We start from the raw sequence: 22,026 nt of genomic DNA, 5'->3' as shown, positions 1-22,026 counted from the left end.
GTGAGATGTTTAGGTACTTATAGTGCCCTTGACTGTTGTCTCTGAGATAGGCCTGGTCTACATTACACAGTTAGGTTGACATCAGCTGTCATGCTGTGGAAGTGTCTTCACTTTACATCCTGCTGATGTAAGTGCCTTTTTATGCTGATTTACTAACATCACCTCCCCGATTGGTGTACAGTCATTGGTGTAATTAGGTTGATGAAGTGTCAGTGTAGACACTGTGTTGCTTACATCAACTGTTACTGGCTTTCAGGAGCCATCCCACAATGCCCCATACTGACAATACAATTGAGACCAGCACTCCTGGTGAGGTTGCGTACCTCTTACACAAGGAGCCACGTTTGCATGCACACAAGCAATTTAATAACTGCAGTGGCTGTATGCCAGCGTAAATTGGGTCGACATAATGTTGTAGTGTTGCAGGGATAAGAAAGCATGTTTCAAAAAACATAATCTCCCACCAAACGGAAATCCTAAATATACAAAGCACTCTTGTTGTCATAAAACAGCTCCGTTTCAATAAGACAACTAACAGCTGTCTATATAGACACAGTGTGTGGCGAACTGGAATGTAAATCTGTGCTGCACCGGTGTGCTGTGCACTAACTGTCGTGTGACCCTGCTGCTCACATTGAAAGTTTCTTGGTGTGCTTTGATCTACTCTGCTTTTAAACTTAAGCAATCTAAATGCTTATTTAGACAAGCTGTAAATTTGCCCATTGAGAGTTTGTATCTAGAGTAGTGTATGTATGCAGTACAGATTTGGTTATCTTTGGCTATAAATTGAAAACAGTAAATGAAAATTGAAAACAGTAAAATTTTAAACCTGTGTGTTTCAAAAACATTTTCCAGAACTTTGAAGCAGAACCCTAAGGACATTTAAGTATTTGTTACCAAAGTGCCTGGGCATATTGTCTTTTGAAGATCTCACTTATGGATTGTAAAATTGTGGTTTTGAAACTGATTTTGGCTGGTACCTAATGCTGACACGTTATTTACTATGTCTTCGCAGAAGGATCTGATAAGTGTGCTCTGTTGCAATGGATTTTGGGTGATGAGGACAAGCGTTTCCTATTGCAGGAAATGGACAAAACCCCTTTTCGCCTGTTACTGGAGTCTGATTTAAATGTAAATTGCTAAAGACTAAAGGTGTAATTGGGTGTGCTAGCTGGTGCCTGTTCATTTGTTCATCAAGGAGATGCATAGCATTTGTGTCTCCAATAGTCTGGGATTTGGTGTATTAGAATGAATATGTCCATAAATATGCTGTGGTGGTATAGCCATGTCAATCCCAGGATATTAGAGACTCAAAGTGGATACGGTAATATCTTTTACGGGACTTATGCTAAACGATCTGTTCCACTTTGTGTTTAGCTGTGACACTGTGTGTATATTTCCCAGACCTGAAGAAGAGCTCTGTGTAAGCTTGAAAGCTTCTCTCTCTCTCACTCACCAACAGAAGTTGGTCCAATAAAAGATTATTACATAACCCACCTTGTCCCTCTATGCCTATAAATACACTTATTCAGAGCTAACTATCCATATGGATTTGGACAGGAAGATGAGTTGTCTTGGTAATTCGTGCCTATCCCTAATATACATCTTACCCAGGAAATGGCTTTGTTGTTAGCTTTCACATCTGCTCTCTAGATTCACCACTTTGAGCCACAGTGTCCTGAAGATCCACATTCTTGCTCAGATTCCAGCAGCTCATGAAAATGTCTCTCTCTTTAATACCAGGGTATTCTCTCCTCAGCTTACACACAAGGCTCAACTAGTTGCAAAATATCTGCTCACATACCTATTAAAAAAAAACATCTGTATCTGAGCTTGTGAATAATTGTTGAGCGTTTACACTGTTTAGGGAAACAAGCTATTTGACTGCATATTTTGAAAGTGGAAACACACTTTTTTGTGTTTTGATTAATGTTCTGGAGTTAAAGCTCTGTTACTTAATTAAAGGAGGATTTTTCCTTCCTGTTTTTTTTCCAGTAGACTGGTTGTGGGGTGGGTGGGGGGTGTTTGTTTTTGAGAGGGCAGAGGAATTTGAGGGAGGAGCAGGGGAAAAAATTCCACAACAGAGGTTTAAGTCAAAACAATTTTGCAAATACGCTTCCCTAAAGGAGAAGAGGCCTGTGTAAAGTATTCTCGATCATTACCTTTGTCGCATGGATTTTCCTCCTTCATCCTCCTACTGATATCCCATTACAGCCATTTAAGGCCACGTCCAGACTAGGAATTAAAATCGATTTTAGATACGCAACTTCAGCTACGAGAATAACGTAGCTGAAGTCGAATTTCTAAAATCGAGGTACTCACCAGTCTGGACGGCGCGGCATCGATGTCCGCGGCTCTCCGCGTCGATTCCGGAACTCCGTTCGGATTGATGGAGTTCCGGAATCGATGTAAGCGCGCTCGGGGATCGATACACCGCGTCCAGACTAGACGCGATATATCGATCCCCGAGCAATCGATTTTAACCCGCCGATGCCGCGGGTTAGTCTGGACGAGGGCTAAGTTAGTTGCTGCAATATGCCTCTGACAGTCAGTGCATTATAATGGAGATTCTGGCTCCCTTGTACTGTAGCTATATTATCTGGACATGAGGTGGAACTACATTTTTCCTGTCAAACACAGATGAATGTGCTTTCAAGGCTTTGTCTGCCCTGTGGACTGTGCACTGACATAACACCAGCATTGTAGGTATGCTGGTGCATACTTCTTATACAGCAGCACATCTTCGCTAGAAGTGGCTTCCTTACTCCACGATAAATTACAGCAGTGAAGTGTTATAGGTTTCTGCATTAGTGCTAAAATCCTAAGGTAGACAAACCCCAAATCTGCTTTTAATAAATGTCAATATATATTTAACTTTTAAAAGCATAGAAGTTCTTTTTCAAAGAGTATTAGGAGGGGTAAATTTCTCTTTCTGCTGCTATTACACCATTATACACTTTAGCCTCAGTTAAACTCTATATTTCTGTCAAGGACCACAAGAGCCCTGAAGACTGATCCTTTTGCTTTTTATTATTTCAGTAACAACAAAATATAGAAATACAAGACCCTGTCTTCCTGACTGTAATTGTAAGATAACTCAATATGGAGCCTGCCTGAAGCAACTTTGATAATCAGATCTATTGCCAAGCATCAGACTTCTGACATTTTGATTGGAGGTAACAAACAGAATCTGAAAATTTTGCTCTTTTTGTCAAGAATTCAGGCTGCCAAAGGTATGAATGTCACTGCAGCTTGAATAATTTTTTTTCACATTTGTCTTTGCTCTTAAAATAAATATAAAGGTGAAGGTTAGCCATGGTTATGTGGAGCTCACTTTCTTTACCCCCTTTTTTTTTTTAAGGGAAAGAATTGATAGTTTAGACCAGAGCAAAGGGCCAATGCTAGTATTTTACAGAAGGGTAAAGAAAGACCAAATAAGGGACATTTCTGAAGGACTCCTCTCAGTAAAGGTGTATTGCTTCACATCAAATGACTGCTGTTTGGACTGTTGCATCATAATTTTGTTGCAGTTTGCTATATAAAAAGATTTTTAGTTCAAAGACCTATTGTATATTGGTAGTTTGCTGATTCGCTTACCAAGGCAAATTATATCTAAGTCTATAGCAAATGAAATCCTTAAGCCCCAAAAGATGTGACCCAGAACAATGAAATTTCTCTCCACTGCAAGATGTGGTACTAAATTATTTATTTTAAAAACTGAAACCGTATATCTCCTTATTGTAACAATAGCCCAATGCTTCAAATATTTGTCAAACTGTGTAAAATGCTGCATGTTCAAGGAGATGAAATGTTAAGGACTATATTAAGTTTCTCAAGGATCTCCCTGTTTGTAAATGTCAGGGTTCCCTTCCCACTCTGAACTCTGGGGTACAGATGTGGGGACCCACGTGGAACCCCCCCCCAGCTTATTTCTACCAGCTTAGGTTAAAAACTTGCCCAAGGCATAAATTCCTTCGTTGCCCTTGGTATCGCTGCCACCACCAAATGATTTAAACAAACATTCAGCGAGGGCCACTTGGAGCCCTACCTCCCCCAAAACATCCCCCCAAGTCCCTACACTCCTTTCCTGGGGAGGCTGGAGAATAATATCCTAACCAATTGGTTACAAAGTGAGCACAGATAACCCCTGGGTCTTTTGGACACTGAAAAACGATCAGTTCTTAAAAGAAGTTTATTATAAAAAAAATCACCTCTGTAAAATCAGGATGGAAGTTAACTTTACAGGGTAACAAAAAGATTCAAAACACTGAGGATTCCCCTCTAGGCAAAACTTTAAAGTTACCCAAAAAAAAAAAAAAAAAAAAGGAATAAACCTCCCTTTTAACCTAGGGGAAATTCACAAGCTAAAACAAAAGATAATCTAACACATTTCCTTGCTATTACTTACTATATCTATAATATTAGATGTATCATTTCAGTAGGAGCTGGATTATTTGTTCAGTCTCTCTTTGTCTCAGAGAGAACCACAACACAAAGCAAAAACCTTCCCCCACAGATTTGAAAGTATCTCCCCCTATTGGTCCTTTTTGGTCAGGTGCCAACCAGGTTATTTTTGCTTCTTAACCTTTTATAGTGTGATACAGCATGGCCAGAGGGCAGCAGGAGAGTGTTAGCAGGGAGCCTTATTCTCTGCAAGGGGAGGAAGGTTTGCTATAGATTAACTAGAGCACCTGAAGCCAATTAGAACACCAGCAGTCAGTCATGTGATAAAAACCCTTGCTTCAGTCAGACAATGTGGGAGTTGAAGCAGGAAGGTTTGGCTGGAGCAGAGAGCAGTTTGAAGGAGTTGGAGAAGAGAACAGTTTTGAAGAGAGACAAAAGGAAAGTTTGGAGGAGTGCTGCAGTGGGCTGAGAAATCCAAAGGAAACTCTAAGTAAGGGGCACCTGGCTTGTGTAGAAGGAGGGCAAGAAGCCCCTTCACAAGCTGAAGGGCAAGAGAGGGAAGTAGCCCGAGGAAGGAACCACTAGTTCAAGTGGTTCACCACAAATCTCAGGGCCCCTGGGTTGGGACCTGGAGAAGTGGGCGGGCCCAGGTCACTCCCTCTCCACTCCCCTCCTCAAGGACACTAGTGGGGTAATTAAAATCCTGGTTCAGAGGCAAGCAATGGCGCCCTGAACCTTCCCCTAAGAAGAGAAAGCACGAGACCCCGCATCGCATAACAGTACTGGCAATTTGCCACAATAGGTAAAGGAGGGATTTTATGCTACCCTTAGCTGTATGTTCATGACAGTAAATAAATCGGGTTTCACCAATGGTATTGTAAGAAGATGCATGAGGTTTTAGCAGCGTCTCCTGCAGAGAAACTGAGGGAAGACTCCTCTAGAATCCTGGAGAGGGGTGAGTGTGCATGCGTGGGTGCTTTGCTTCCTTCTGCTCTATGATATGGGATCTTTGTCCCCACTGTGAGCCTCGTACTTAAAACTGAAAAAAGTAAATTTTAAATCAATCTGTATATAGTCCAATAAGCTTTGTTCCAACTCCTGTTTCTCTGTTGGGTTTGAGTAGTTGATTTAAAGTACTGGTTTTTGGTTTTGATTTTTGGAGGGACTTGTCCTTCCAGTTGGAAGGTAGAATAATGATAAAAGAAGCAGTCTGTAAGAGGTGTCATTGTAGAACATAATAAGCTCTTCGCTGATAGAAAAGTGGCATAGGGAGTTTATGCCACTGGAAATATTTTTTCTGTCTTTCCCTTTTATGTAGAATGGTATTCAGTCAAAATATCCTTGTTTGCTAGCATTATTGCAAAGGTTAGGTTGGTAGCTGTTTGGTCTTGTAGGCTAATTTATAGTGTTTCTGTTTTTTGTCTGTTGCACTTAAACTTCCACAAAACCTTCTCTCAGATAGATCTTGTTACCCTCTCTTTCTTGGTGTGGCTTTTTCCACCTCCTGGGTCAATGTTCTGTTTTTATGCAGAGCTCTTTTTGTTCTTGGTCATGAGATGTCTAAGTTGTTCACCTCAGTCGTCAATACATATATTACAAACTCTCAGTATTCCTGTATGCTACATCAGTGTGTGTTACCCCTTCATGTGAGATTCTTCTGCAGTTGTATGAGCTTTACAGATAATTCTCTTAATTCTTTTGTTCTTTGAGGCTATTCCTTATGTGTATCCCACTGTGGGTAAGCATGTGCTTCTTGCATCTGAGACCAGAGAATTCTTGCAAGATGTGTCTGTTAATTTAGTCCACACCTGTGCTCTTTTCCTCCCCCCGCTCTGCACTGATGGTAAAAGGGTCAGTGCAGACAGACTCTGAGACGCAGTCATTCTGTCTGCCACATGGCCTGCGTCAGAATATTCCCCATGTTTTCCAGGGAGGGTTTTTTTTTTTTTTGGTCCTATTGTAAAGGGTACATGGTTCACAGCTCTTGACTTGAAAGACACATGCTTTCATGTGGACATTCACCTTTCCCACAGAAGATTCTATAGGTTTGTGTTGGATCCCAGATATTACCAATACTGGGTACTTCTGTTTGGCCCTGCAACAGCATGCAAGGTCTTCACAAGTGTTTTTTCAGTAGTAGTAGCACAGCTGAGATGAGTGTCAGAATCATCAGGCAGCCAGCTGAGATTGGAGCAGGGGCTGGCTAGTGTGGAAACTGGCACAGCTGGAGCAGGGGTAGTCTATCAGAACTACTAGGCAATGGGAATATTCCTGGCCATGTAATGTTGAGCCAACTGGAGACGCTGCCTCCCTTAGGAACTTACCTACCTACCCTGGGATCACCTGGGTGAATCCTTACCTGTGGATTGCATTCAGCCTGATTGAATGTCATGAAGCCTATCACAAAACCTGTAGGTAATTACCTACAGAGGCTCATCACACTTTCTGGCTCAGGGGATGACTCATCAGGTTTAAACTGGCTCAAGCAGGCTCAGAGGAAATTCAGGGATGACTCATCAGGTGTAAACAGTCTTAGATTGAGCTGTAACTCAGAGATTACTCATCACATTTTCCTGTATTTAGATTACTAGCTTCTGAACAGCTGGTCCTGCCTAGAAGTCATGGCATCAACTTGATTGCTGCTCCACTTCCTAGCATCTTTGGGATTCTGTGTAAGCATGGAGAAGTCTAACCTGACTCCAATGCAGACAGTAGAATTTATAGGAGCAGCCCTAGACTGTCAGGGCCAAGGGCTTATCTCCCTACGACAGAGTTCACGCCATGGGCACTCTGATAGACCACATTATACACAACACTTGACCATTAGTTTGGATATGCCTTACTCTTTTGGGGCACATAGTGTCATTTACTTTGTGGCTCTCTCATTGCGGATTGGCTGCAGATACAAATTTTATATCTGTGCAGGGCGCGTGCTCGCGCTTTCTTTCTCTCTCTCTCTTTCCCCCCCTCCCCTAAAAAAAATCAGAATACTTAATGGTGGAGGCTAGAGAGCTCAGATGGCAGTGTGCAATTTCATATTATAAATAAAAGGAGCTTTTCATTCCTAGGGTATTGATTCAGATACAGAATCAGGTCCATAGGATTTGAAGATCATTAATATCTACACCCATTATAGGTAGCTTGTGTGAAATTAATTGGTCACCTTAGGGCAGTTCCTAATAACCAGAAACCCATATTGCAGAAATTGCCATCTCCCTTGTTGGCACACATGGCTGTCTGCTTTCTTTCTCTCCACCACTCAAGTGGTGCCTTCAATAGGTAAGATGGCATGGGAAAGTTTTTTTTTTTTTTTGTACTATTAGTATTTAAATTTATGCAGCAGGGGCACGGCAACTTCAACTTATTCTGGTAATAGTTACACTTCATGAGCCCCCCAAAAATCAGATCTACGCAGTTTGGCACAATTGATAGTGCATAAACAAAAGGCTCAGGACTAGAATGGTGGGAGGCAGTTGGGAGGGAGTTCTGAAGGTCAGGATTGATGGGCATTGACAGAGGTAAGGTGGGAGACCTAGGACTGTTACAGTGGGGGACTGTATATGGGAGATGGGAGGGAAAGTAGGGAGAGTTGCAGAGAACTGGAATAGCAGAGTTGCTGTAGGTTATGACTGAAATGCATTGACACAGATGTGGGAGTGTTGTAGGTCAGGATTGCAGTGTGATGGTGGAGTTAAGTAAGAGAACCTGCCATAGTTCTTACCTGCACTAAGCTTGACTCAAGTAAAGTGAAAGATTAATAGTACTAACTTCACTGCTAGGAGGGAAAGCGAAGCAAACTAAAGATTAGTTAATCAATTTCAGATTGTTTGGGTTTCTTGTATGACTCTTCTTCTAAAAAACAATATATCTGTACTTGAGAGTTTGACAGTTGTGCCCTGAAGTATTGATTTCTCCACCCTTTCATTCCTTGGAACAATCAAATTATGAGCAGGTTTGCAAGCTGTGATAGATGTCTCAAATACAACGAAACCTAGACCTGTGTGTGTTATACTCCAGCTAATCACTGTGAGGTGTTTGACAGTGTGAACTAATTCTATTTTCAACTGAAATATTGTAAGGTTCTTTACATATATGTAAAAATATGCAAGTTAGGCAATATGTGCCAGTAACTACTAGGAACACTGGAAGAGTTGTGATTCCAGTGGAGTTGATTTGGATTTGTGTGTGTCTTGAATATTCCCCACCTCCGCCCCCCGTGGGTGTGGTTTTTTTTTTTTTTTTTTTGAAAGAGTTCTTATGCATATATATCCAGGAGATAAATACACTGTGGTCAAGAATGATGATATCCTTTTGATGAGATTAAAATGGATTTAATTCCATTCTGACTTCTTTTGGATGAGGGAACACCAGTGATGTGATAATACTGTGATTTTCGAAAAGTCTTGGTTCAGAACAGACCAGCAAAATAAGCCACTTGGGACAATGTTCAGCAGTAAACATTTTCTAGCTTCAGTGAAGAAGTCGTCTATTGGCTGGGGAAAACAAGTCATCTGGCCTGGCTGGCTGATTCAGCAAACATACTCCTGGCTCTTTAATGGTGGCAAAGTGCCAAACTTCTTATTAAATAACTTTGTTAATATCAAATTTACTATCTAAACTGTTGCATATTAAATATAAGGAAGGATGGTCTCATGTGATTGAGAAGCTTGGGGATCTGCTATAAACTTCCTGTATGACCTAGATCAAGTCTCTTATATTTTGCCTCCATTTCCCCACTTGAAATGTGCAAAATGCTAATGGTTTTGTAAGGCTTAATTTATTATACCTGTAAAACTCTTTGAGATCATCAGAAGAAAGGTGCTGTGGAAGTACAAAGATGAAACACCAGAGGTTTGTGCAATTAAAAGGGAAAAAAAAATTAGGAAGTGCAGAAGTTATGGTTTTGAGTGCATTAATACATCTACACTGTACATTCTGTATGTTCTAAGAGATCTAGATTATAGTCTAAACAGTAAAATATGATTCAGTAATGCATGTTTTATTACAAGAGTACATTCTTTGTTAGTGTCCTAATAATAGGATTTTGACTTGATGCCAATTTGACTCTGGTCTTGCCTTCTGAAAGCAATATACAGAGTATCTCAGAAATGAGCTGTTAACTTAGCTGTGTAACAAAGCCACACAAAAAAAAAGGTGGGAGTTAAATCCTGGGACGCAAGGAATTGGTTTGATCAAATGTTGGTGGAGAACAGAAAACAGGGACTAGCACTCCACACCCATTTCTCTCCTAACCTTCGTTCTACTGTTTCTGGGGTGGGGGGGAAATCTTAATATTCATAATTTTCTTGCTAGTAATTTAGTTATGAAGCTTGGTATATGTGACTGCTTTTATGTCTGGTACAAAGATACCAGTTTGCATAATTATCAGTAAAAATGCTATTCTATTATGTAAAGTGAATCTGTCAAACAGACAATATAGGTTTTCATGTTTGTATCTTAGGCCTTGTCTACACTGTCACTTCACAGTGCTGAAACTTTCTCGCTCAGAGTGTGAAGAAACACCCCTGAGCGATGCAAGTTTCAGCACTGTAAAGTGGCAGCCTAGAGAGTGCACCAGTGCTGGGAGCCACGCCCCTTGTGGGGGTGGGTTTTTAACAGTGCTGGGAGAACTCTCTTCTAGCGCTAGCACTGTGACTACAAATTGCTTATGTTGAAAGTAAAACAACATATTTTTATGTATTTATCTTTTTTTATTTTTTTTCCCCCTTCCAACTGCAAATTCACCTGATATCTGAAACCTCAGCTGGGTTTTTCCATTCTTTTACGTTATCACCTGTAATTGCTTCTGCAGGCTAAATTTAGCCCCTTGTCTGCAGTACGATTGCATTGCTGTAACTGCATGGCAGAACTTGGTCCTGCAGTTGGAACTTCGGTTAACAGTTTTTTGTGGATGATGTGTAACCCAGAACAGAATCCAGCTCCCTCTCCCATAGCCTTTCTAAGTATAACAGCACTTTAAACATCAGCAAAGACTTCTGATTAATTCTGCTTGTCAGTTTGATTACAGCATGTTCATAGTGCCTGAAAATAGCTTAGTTACTAAAATGACAAACGTATTGTCTTGACAATGAAAATAAAGTACTGCTTCAAGGGAAATTGCAGAGGTTCTGTTCTGCCAGACCATTTTAGATGGTGGTTACCAGTGCCTTGGATTCATTTCTTTTTAAAAGTAAGCGTGTGTTCTAGTTCCATTTTTTTGTCCTTTTCTTGCACAGGAAAGATGCCTTAATTAACGTATGTGTGTTATTAATGAATGTGATGTGATTAATATACAAAGCAGAGTTGCTAGCAAGTTTGGCTCAGTAGGACTTTATTTTTTAAGTGACCTTAGTGCATTGAACTAGATGTGGAGATCAGTGTCTTTGAAACAGATTTGTGATCATTTGTCACCGAGCTAATAGAGGTATGTCATAGTGGTGACACATTTAGGCTTCAGAGAATGGAGTCAATCTGCCTATACTGCAGTACCATCTTCTTTGTATAAGCTAAGGGCTGCTTCATGTTGAGAGGTGTGGAAAGGAGAATTTGTTAGCTCTTAGCATGCAGTGGGGATGGAACTTTTTAAAAAAAAAAAATTCTCTAACTTAAGCTAGAAGCCTCCTGTTTTAATTCTCCTTGTCTCTACTATTGTTATGCTCCTATTCTACTTTTTGGTTGCTGCTTTGTCAGATGATTTTACAGGGCTGTAACATGGTCATTTTCAATATTACTTGGAGTTCAATTTCCTAAATGACAGACACAAAGCTTTGTTTTTACACAACACCTTTCTATCAAAGGATCTCAAAATGCTTTCATTCCTAACCTACACCTGGCAACACCTTTGTGGTGTAGGTGGCATGATCCTTCATTTTACAGAGGGTGAAACTGAGGCTTTTTTCCCTTGGATCCAAGAATGGAACCCAGATCTCCTGACTCCCAGACCCCAGTTCTAGCCACTGGGTGCGCACACTTCCTGCCTTAACTGTATTTTTTTTTATTTCCATTTTTCAGCTTTAGACCTCTCCCCAGGAAGCCTTCATGACAAGCAATAGATTTCTAGGCACTTGTATTGTGTCTGAACTGATGTCACAGCTAAAGATGGGCCTGAAACAACCCCCTTAATGTGAACAACCTCAAACTAGTTGAAGGGTTTAGAAGTTAGATGATCATGTTATACACCTCACCTCTTATCTCTGCAATGGGGTGAATCTGAACTGTCCCAGATCTGAACATCTTGTTCAACACAGGGATCAAAATTGAAACACCCTCTTATTACCACATACAGTCAAAGACAGCCGTCCACTTAACTTCCTAGCAGTGGAATTGCCTTGAACTTCATTGTCAGAGGTGTTTCTCAGAGAAGAAATTCATATCCAATGACAAGGCAAATGGTCCTAACTAAGGTGGTAGTAATCCTTTGAAAAGCATACTAGCTGCTTATTTTCAGAGTTTTGAACCATTTTACAATTTGCTTTATTGGGAATACTGCCAAAATTTAATATGTATTTTACAGGATTTTCAGTCAAAAGGGATTGAGAATCCTGTTTAAATGATGACTTTAGAATTTCAGTACTGCCCCAAACTAATTTTGATTGTTTGTTTGCAATTATTGTTCTAGTGCATATTGCTAAAATGATAGTTAACCTGACCATTTGTTCATAATTCACAGAACTTGAAATGAGAACTAAAAAGGCAAGCAAAAAAGCTAACCTCACCATTTATACATGTTTCTGTCTTTGCTTAGAGTTTGGAGGCTTTGTTAAAGCCTGGATAGCATCTCAATCCCAGGAAATAAGTCTGTAAGAACTAAATATACTAGGGATATAAATGATGGGGTTCTGCACAGGGCAAATAATTGTAGAAACTTTAAGGTAGCTTAACAGTGTAGAATCTTTTTAACTATCTTAATGGTGGAAGATATATTTTTCTGTTGTGTGAAAACATGCATGCACTGGCTGTTAGCTGCACTTCTGCTATCATGGAGAACACTAATAATCCATACCTCCTAATTCCTGGCATCCTTGTTTATCTTTTTCTTTCTTCCCACCACTACCACCAAAATCTTGCTAGTTTCTTCTTTGAAGCACATCTGAAAGGGTTTGGCAGGAATCTTCTTACTTCTCCATTCCCCTGTTTCTTGCACCCCCCTACACTCCTCCTTTGCCTTCATTCTCCTCCACCTCCTTTGCTCCCTATCTCATTTTCTCTGTAACCAAGTTCCCCTTTTAATCTTTGCATATGATATGAAAAGCATTGTTATGTGCACTAGGAGAAACTACTTTTTCCTCAAGTTTGCACGTATTTTATCTTAAAACATATATGTCTAACTTTTTTGAAAATAAATTTAGTTACTGTAGAAGATGTTTTGTTTCACTTGATAAAATGCAATTAAATCCAGTGGAATGAAAAGTGCCATGGGGTATTTGCTGCTCTTAAGTTGCAGACATGCCATATGTAAATAGTTTTTTTTTGTATTTGTCTTATAGTTGGAAATAAGAGTGGAGTTTGGGGAGAAATTGCCTTTAATTTAGTTCAATATTCTCTCCACAGACCCTGACACATTTCTGGGACCTGCAATGACAAGTCTGAACAGTAGCCATGCAGAGAAAACTGATGAAATGTCTTCAAAGCAGTCTGCCCCAAAAGTGCAGGTTCAGCGATCTGTTTCCCGAGATGTCATCACCATTCACTTCTCGGCATTTGGGAAGGAGGAAGAGGAGGAGGAAGAGGAATTTAAGGAGTCTCCCAGTGATGAACTGGATGACCAAAGCATTGTAACAGCACTTGAAGCCAAGGAAGACCTCTGCTTTGAACATGGTGGCCATGATTTTTCTGGTCCAGCTACCTCGCATAGCATGGTCGACTCTGCATCCCTCTTACCTTCGTCACCTGTGATTTTGCCAACCGTAAACACTGTAAAGCCATTGGATTCTTCTTCAGCATCGCAAGTATTCAGTGCAGTGCCATTAGTTCCATCACCCTCATCTGATTTGTATCATGTAACTAGCTCATCAGGTGTGTTGTCTCCTTTGGAACAGAAAGCCAGCTTGTCATCCTCTCCATTGTCCTCTCCATCCAAACCAACTGGCTTGTCTAGTGCTTCATCTGCTGTTTCTAGTTCAAAGCCTTTTATGAGTTTAGTTAGGTCCCTTTCAACAGATGTAGAACCAAAAGAGCCCACCCCGCCCACAAGACATAGACATTTAATGAAAACGTTAGTGAAATCTCTGTCCACAGACACATCTAAACAAGAATCTGAAGCTGTATCCTACAAACCTGACTCTAAACTGAACTTGCACCTGTTCAAACAGTTCACTCAGCCTCGAGTTACAGGTGGCGATTCCAAAACTGCCCCTTCTTCCCCTTTAACGTCTCCTTCAGATACTCGTTCCTTTTTTAAAGTACCTGAAATGGAGGCTAAAATTGAAGACACTAAAAGACGCCTTTCAGAAGTCATCTATGAGCCTTTTCAACTCCTCAGCAAAATAATGGGCGATGAAAGTAGTAGCCACAGGCCCAAAGTCTTATCTTCAAGTGCTTCAGAACTCTCAAATCTTTCCAACTTAAATGGTCTCTTGGAAAGCAATAACAACTATAGCATTAAGGAAGAAGAATGTGATTCTGAAGGGGACTACTACGGAAGTGATTCTACTCTAAATAAAAGTAACCAGTCCAAAACTGCTGAGGAACATCTGAAAGACACAGAGACTAAAAGCTCTCAGTCTGTAAGCACAAAGGACTTAAATTTGAAGACTTCGCTGGTACTGGAAAAATGTTCTTTGTCTGCACTGGCAAGCAAAGAGGATGAAGAATTTTGTGAACTGTATTCTGAAGATTTTTTTTTAATAGAGGATGAAAGCAAAGTGGAAAAACCCACAGAACCTTTGCTCCAGGCAGAAATAACTGAGGAATATGGTACCGCACTCAGTAGCGAAGACGAAGTTGATTTATGTGTGCAGCAGCCTAAAATACCCATTAAGACTTTGTACTTCTTTACAATGTTAGTCTATGCTTATCTTATACTCCCTCTCCCTAGTTACTTCTGTGGACTCTTCCTGGGAATTGCCCTTGGATTTATGATTGCTATCTGTGTGATTTGGCTTCTGACACCAAGTGCTCATGAATATCACAAACTACATAAAAATCGGAGCAAGCAATGGAATACAGCATCTCTGGACATCAAAGAACCGGAAATATTGAAGGTGAGGTTTCTTACTGGACATGCTTTACTCTGGCTAGAAAAACTAACTTAGTTAGCTCATTTGCACCTTAGAATCATATCTATCAGTGAGTGCAACTGAAGTACTCCTTTGGGAGCACATGGTGTTGTCAGTATCAGAAATGATTTAGTAGGCAAGAGTATTCTACTTCAGCTGCCTTAGTTCTCTTGTCTTGCATAAGTAATTCACTAACATTGCATACAGCTACAGAGGAAAAATAGAGTAATCACCTCAAAAGGAAAAGGGCAGATGTGTTTTGAACTTGTCTTGCTTAATGGAGTTAATGGCAAAGATTTTTTTTTTTAAGCATGTTGTGTGTGAAGTTCAGTGTCTCTCAGACAGTGTGCTTTGTTTGTTGGGGAATTTGCTATCCAGATTGCAATTCATACCATGTAGTCGGTCCAAGACCACCTCAAATGTCAGGTAATTAGGGTGGGAGGAGGAAATGGTAAGTGGAAAAATGTCAAGGGGGACAATCTGGGTTGGGGTTTGTCTGTATTTGAATACTTCGTAAATATCTTAGTTTGATAATTGCAACCCATCAAATGAGCTAAGACCTGGATTTAAAAAGTGCTAGCACTGTGGTTTTTTCCTCCTTGTTCAGAGCCGGTGTACTCTCTCTTGCCTTGTATAATTTACAACTGTACTTTGTTCAGCTGTGACCCATGTGACCACTCTTTCTAATACTTTGATGTTTTCACTTGTCATGTAATCATCATTTTGCATTGGTGTCCACAATAAAAATAAAACTTGAAAAAGAATAGACAACTGGCTAATTGGATAGTTTAGATAAGAAATTATGTCTGGAATAGAACAACCTCAAATTTCTCAGTGACAATGAATTTTGCTTGATATCATTTTAACTGATTAAAATCTCAGTATAATGTGAGTCTTTATTGAAAAAAAATTGTCTATTAACAAGTCAACCCAAAATACTGGTTATAAAAATAATGAATAGGCAGTTGTGAAATGGTGCATATCTCTTGGCATTGTTAATAGTCCATTCCCATCAGAGAACATAAAACCGTTGCTGCAATGTGTCTGGCTGCATTGGAGAATCAGGCTTTCTAGACAAGATGCTTATTTTTTCCTCTAACTGAAGACTCTTCTGTTTTTTAGATAGATGATGACAGTTAAAACTCTCCAGAAAAAGCCTACTTATAGATTAAACTGAATACTGATTATTCAAGAAATATTAAACCTGGTTGGAGCTCTCTTTTAATCTGTTTAGTTGTCACATATTCAGGAACGTAATGTCATATGCTTTAAAAGCCCTGCAGTCAGAGATTTGGGGAAGGGGAAAGCAAATTGAAATAGTGAATATTTTTAATGACAAAAGTTCTCTTGATTTTTAACTTAGAACATTTATTAGAACAAGTAAAAATGATTTCTTTTTTTGGTATGATCTTCATAAGTTCTCTTAGGACTGTTTAGTATTTATGTAACATTCTTCATTCTGTATTTTTCTTTAGAAAAATGGCTTGGTTTTTTGTAATTTTTTTTTTCTTCTGTGTTTTTTGTTTTACTACTTCTCTGTTCCAGTATTTTTTTTCTCCTGAAGCTGAGACCTTCAGCCTGCACGCTGTCATGTGCATTTGTATATTTTCTCGCTCTAAATAGAGAGTAAATTCTTTGGGGTGGAGAGTGTCATCCTTAGCACTGTTCCAGAAACACTTTGTATTCAATAAATAATCAACTCCTTTTATTGCTGTTCTCAGTCTAGTTCTCTCTCTCCTACTTATTGTTCTTTCAGTCTGGGGTCTTCCCCTCAATCAATCTTTGTTCTCTTCAGCGCAGGTGTTCATGTCATCCCAAGATGCTGGCTGGCTGACTGACAGCACATTACCTCTTCTCCAACAGGTGACCATAAACAGGACTGTCTACTCCAGCACCTGTTTCTGAGCCTGAGTATTTTCCCAGTGGCATAGCCTGCAAAGTGCTGGCTAGGAAGGTGTATTCTTTGCAGTTGATGCTACTGAAAATGCACATGTACTCAGGAGCACTTACTAAATTCTGGTGAAACAGCATGCATGGCTGAAAAGCGGGTGGGAGAGAGAGAGTGGAGGCGTATGTAGGTAGAAGTTGGAGTTTGTGTATTTTAAAAATATTTGACTGAATTTGGTTCCTAACACATCTTCCCTATAAAACTGATGTGAATTGGGTTATTCTGCTAAAAATGAGTTTGGTTGACCATGTCCTCTTTTTCTCTTTTCAGTCAGTATCTCGCATCATTTTTTCACTCCCCACACACTTGTCACTCTTCCCTCATTGTTTTCTTCACTGTGTTGTAATATCTCCTGGTCACAAATGTTGTAGTAATAAACACCACACTTTCTGGGTGCTTCACAAATGTGGAGGAGACAGTACCTGCTCCAAAAGGTTTATAATCTGAAGTGTTTAAGTCATTTTTCTCTTTTTGTGTAACGCTTGTGTGTAAAGCTTGGGGGGGGGGGGAGATTCTACTTCTACAGAAAATGTGGACTTTTTAAACAAAATTTATAGCAACCAAAGAATACAATACTTTTTTTTAGAAGCTGAAAATTTTCAAGGAAAGCAGTTAGTTCCCCCAAAATTCTTTTTCGTTTAAAACAGGGCTGCCCAGGGGGGCAAGTGGGGCAGTTTGCCCCAGGCCCCACAGGGGCCCCCACCAGAATATAGTATTCTATAGTATTGCAACTTTTTTTTTTATGGAAGGGGCCCCCGAGATTGCTTTGCCCCAGGCCCTCTGAATTCTCTGGACGGCCCTGATTTTAAAAAAACCCAAACAAAACAATTTTCTGAAAATGAAGGGGGAAGAAGTAGTTTCAGTTTTCAACCAGCCTTAGTTCTGTATGTGGGCTGGACCCTGAAGTTGAGCAGCCTTGCAGTGCAGACCTAGATCTGTAGTTGGCCATTGTAGCCAAGTAGTCTTTTGTTCTGTTGCTAGTGGGAGGATAGATATAATCTGAACTCTTGAAGTCTTGACGTTAATCACTTTTATTTTTCTGTCCAGCACTGCATCAAAGCTATAGGGAACATCAGATATGTGGGATGGAGGCTTAAGAAAGCTTTTTTGATTGTATTTTCCAGGTAAAATTACATTTTGAAATTCACTAAATCATATGGTATGTTTGCTTTAGAATGAGCCCAGAAAGATGTTTAGAATTTCATGCAGGTTCTTTGAAGAATTTTGATGTATATACTGTATTTTGTTTAACTTCCTGGGCTAGTTCCCTGTCTCTGCATGTCATGCGGTGTCAGCTTTCACCAGCACACACTGGTAGCCTTTGGCTACTCACTCGTTATCTTTTTCCCTTTTTTTTTCTAGCATCTTGAAAGGTTTAGGATCCCCTTTGATCCTAGCTCAGCCTTGGAAAGATGAAACCATTCCATGGATCCAAATGGGGGTATTCCCCAGTTGATAGCTCTTCTGCATTGGTTACTCCAGGAGCCTTCTCTTTTGCCATTGTTTCGTTTCCTGTAGGTTTCATCCTTTACAGCCTTTTTTTATTCAACCCTTGGCATTCAGGCAGATTGATATCAAACAGATTACCTGAGGTCCATATGATAGATGTTGTGCGTAATATTTTTTTATAAGTTAATTTTCCATGTGAATACTTTAGTTCCTAATCAAAGGATAGTGAATATTTTGGATGGCATTGTGTTTATAGCAGGTGTGCCCAGATTTTGCCACACTGAGAACTTGCTGAGGGTTTGGCAGTAACTAACATGCATAATATGGCATGTTACTTACTTCGAGAGAGAACGTTGCATACTGGGACCTGTAGTTTCTGTGAATTCCTAAGCTGAAGGTTACTACAAACCACATTGTAGAATTCCGTGGCCTAAATTTTTGATCTCTGCAGATTAAATGCATCAAATAATGGCGGAAGTGACTAGCATAGTTGTAGCACTTCTGATTTGCTGCCATTGGATTGTAAGTAGATGCTAATTTTAGCAAGCTAACATGGAAACTCTCTAGACCTTTCTGTAACTAATAAAACAGTATGACATCCATTTCTATAGTTGATTATATTTGAAGGATTTTAGTTTTGATCAGCTCAAGCAAGAGTCACCCACTGAAAATACATTAATTGCTGAAGCTACCGAACTGTGGGCTTTAAAACAGGTGAGGTTAACAGGAATTGCCAGTTTTCACTTCAGTCCTAAAAAAGAATTCTTTTATTAACCTTCGTCCAAAAGTTTCATATGAATAATGGAGAGAGGGTCTCCAGGGGCTTGGAAGGCTGTGGGGAGGCTGGATAGCTTCAACCCATGTTTGTTAAACTTTCACAAACATAGTCTGAGGTGCACTGAACCACTAACTTCTAAAAGCATTGCTGGTGTGTACTTGAGGGTTCATTGATGTTATTTAGCACAGCTGTAGTTCTAAAGGGGATCTGAAGGAGAAGAGAGAGAAGGTGCTAGTGAAACACAAAGTGGAAGGCTATTCCAGGAGTAATGGTGGGCTTGAAAGAAGGTGGGAAGTTAAGTGGGAAAAGAAAATAAGCCCAGTAACAGTCGTTGGGAGGAAAAATAAGAAATGAGTGTGCAAACGTGGGCAGGGCTGACATTTGTGCAGAGCTTAGTGAGAGGCAAGGAGCTTGAATTTGATGTGGTAGAATAGACTAAATATATACAAGTTATTTTGATGATACACATTTAGTCATGAAGTTCTCAAGCATTGAATACATTAGTTTAATCTGTGTATTTAAATGGCAGTGTTCTTAGCAGGGACTGAGTTGGCTTCTGTTTAAAATAATTTTCCAGTGCTGCATATGATTTAACTTGAAGAGAGTTTTGTTGGTGCGTAGGGGGCACTTTGCATTAGCTTGTTAGCAATCATACAATGTGCTGTATTGTTTGTTTCAATGTGCTTATGTGATAGAGTTTCAGTTTTTGGCTGCTGCTGTTGTTCAAACATCTAATATGAAGCAATGACAGGGAAGAGGATCAGCACTAGAGGTGGATTAAACTGGGTTTACTTTGGTCCTCTCAAATCAAATCATTTTATCTGCATCATATTTACTTCTGAGAATGAAGTTCATGGTGCAGATGAGGGCTCAGTCCAATAAGGCATCTGAACTAGCACAGACAATGTACTTTTGAGTACAGATTGGGGGGGGACAACAGTCCTGAATTTTGAATCATTTTAGAATCTAACAAGAATAGTCTTTAGCCAAATGTTATATAACTTGATGGGAGATATTAGGGTTCCCCTTTTACACATGGGAAAATGTCTTTATACCTTAAATAGTTTACTGCAAATGTGAAATTGGGAAATAATAATTTGAGGATTTTTCCATGAGTTTTTCAGGGCTGGATCTATCTTGAATACTTCTAGGATTTGACAGGCAGGTATACTGCTCTAATTTGATCTGGCTAAGTGGTACCATTTCTCTTTGCCGTTCTCTTTTGCACCCAAAGCCATCCTCCCTGCCACTTCGTTGACCTACAATCCTACCAACTTTTTATTTTGCCAATTACTACTTTCTGAATGACCACTTAATCCTCAAATCTGCAAGAGCTAGTGAGCAGAAGGTTGTATTACAGTTGATGCTAAATATCCTGAGGTGTATCTTTGCCACCTCTTTCTTATCCTGTATTTGGATTTAGGTAATACATTTATATGGGGGGGGGGGATATAGGCTAGAGGCTTACCAGGCCCATCCAATTCAGCATAATTCATGTATCAAGTATCTATGATGAATATTGCTGAATGCTCAGTCTGCTTCAGTGTATTTGCTCTTGATGTTTAAGTTTTGTGTTTGGAAAAACTCTTCTGGACTTCACATAAAGGTTTGGTTTGGGGTCCATGCCTTGGATTAACATGAGCAAAACTACACTAGCATAGTACTTGAACTTTCTTTATATTATGGTATCAACAAAAGTCTAAAATAAGGATCAGGGACTCATGCTAGGTATTCTACAAATAGAGGTAGATGTGGCCCCTGCCCCAAACAGCTTAATTTAAGAGAAGACTAGAGAGGGAAGGGGAGGGGCAAATAACAGGAGATAGAAATGCAATATTAAGATCACATGTTTACATAGGCTAAGAATGAGCACAGCTTGATTGTCACTTTGGGGGGGGAAAAAATCTTGGTGCACTTATTGTAATTTTTTTTCTTTTTGCTACCTGCCTATTTTATATAGCTTAAAAGAATACTCAACTAATTCTTTTAAACCTTGCGTTTCCAGTAAAGTGGGATATGTTTTTTGTTTGGGAAGGTTCACATCTGTATTCAGAATTATTGCTTGAGCAATCTTTAGTCAACTGTAGAAATAATCACCTTTACCTGGACAAACTCAATAGGCTATGTGTCAGAAACACTATCTTCTGTTAAAGGTGTCTTGACTTCGCTAGCATGTCTTATTACATCATCTTAAAATATGCTCCCTATTAACAATCTAGCCAATACACAATTCTGAATGCTTTATATTTCAAGCAATGATACAGACTTTTTTTTGGACACCTAAGTGGAGAAGGCCAGGTTGGTTAAACCCAGCATTTGACCTGCCCTACTGTCTCTTACAACAAACAAACAAACCCCCAAACTGTTCTTTTGTCAATAAAATAATTAACAAAATGTAGTTGTTTATGTTGGACTTGCAAAGTGATTTTTCTAGGAATGTTTGATGCTTTAGAGCCAACCAGGGAGCGCAAGTTTTTTAAAAACATTGTTTGCAGAGCTGGACTGGCAACATTAATGGTATTGCTGATGATGGAAACGCCCAAGTAAAGTAGTAATGGTTACAAAAGAGTCATATTGAAAACCTAAATGAGGATGGGAATCCACGTTTCCAAATGGAAAAGGAGAGCCTTCCCAGGAAAATGACTTGATTTTTCAGCTGTTGGTTTAAAAAAGGTGTTTTGTGTCTGTGTATACCTGTACACGTTTCAGATTTCATTGTTTATAAACAGAACTTCTCAAATGTTTCTTTGAGAAAGTAAGAGTGCTGAGAGGTGGGTGGATACCACACACACAGAAGTTTGGCAAATATTCACTTAATTTCTGAAAAATTTGCTTTGGCTATTCATGCCTCTGTGTTCACTTTCACAAATCTTCTAGAAAAAAATTATTCACATGAATAATTGCAAAAAATAATTTAAAACTCAATTTATTGAAAGTGAATTTTGAATTCCGTAATTCAGCAGCAGCACTGCAAATTTTGAATTCTGAAACTTGAACTTGATACTGAAATTGGTGATGAAATTCATGCCATATTGGTTAGATACGTGCTGTAAGTCATCCAGTCAGGGAATGGAACAAATACATGATGTTTAAAATTTACATCTCGTTTATACATCAATCATGATTTGGTAATCTGAAAACCAAGAGTTGTTTGCTATAAGTCTGCAAATTGCAAATGAGTTTGACTCTTTGCAGACAGTTGGTGAAAAGAAAAAGTACACTTTGCTGAA

The 22,026-nt window shown here is 39.5% G+C and overlaps 1 protein-coding gene across 9 annotated transcripts in view; it reads left to right on the top strand.

Moving 5' to 3' along the window:
* The window catches only part of TEX2 (testis expressed 2), a 115,731-nt gene that overhangs the window by 38,701 nt on the left and 55,004 nt on the right, over positions 1 to 22,026 (top strand). For 6 of the 9 annotated variants that reach the window (XM_050921008.1, XM_050921011.1, XM_050921014.1 and 3 more), the window contains one exon: positions 12,955 to 14,606. In XM_050921008.1, coding sequence (XP_050776965.1) covers positions 12,981 to 14,606 — 1,626 coding nt within the window. In that variant the 5' untranslated portion in view covers positions 12,955 to 12,980. Of the gene's footprint in view, positions 1 to 3,061; positions 3,177 to 9,207; positions 9,256 to 12,954; positions 14,607 to 22,026 lie in introns of those variants that run through there. The other 3 variants (XM_050921013.1, XM_050921010.1, XM_050921012.1) reach the window with 2 other exon arrangements.

Source organism: Gopherus flavomarginatus, chromosome 12 (assembly GCF_025201925.1).
Source record: "Gopherus flavomarginatus isolate rGopFla2 chromosome 12, rGopFla2.mat.asm, whole genome shotgun sequence".
In the NCBI taxonomy this organism is placed as follows: Eukaryota; Metazoa; Chordata; order Testudines; family Testudinidae; genus Gopherus; species Gopherus flavomarginatus.
Note: the sequence above shows the minus strand (reverse complement) of the source record. Positions and strands in the feature narration are given on the sequence as shown.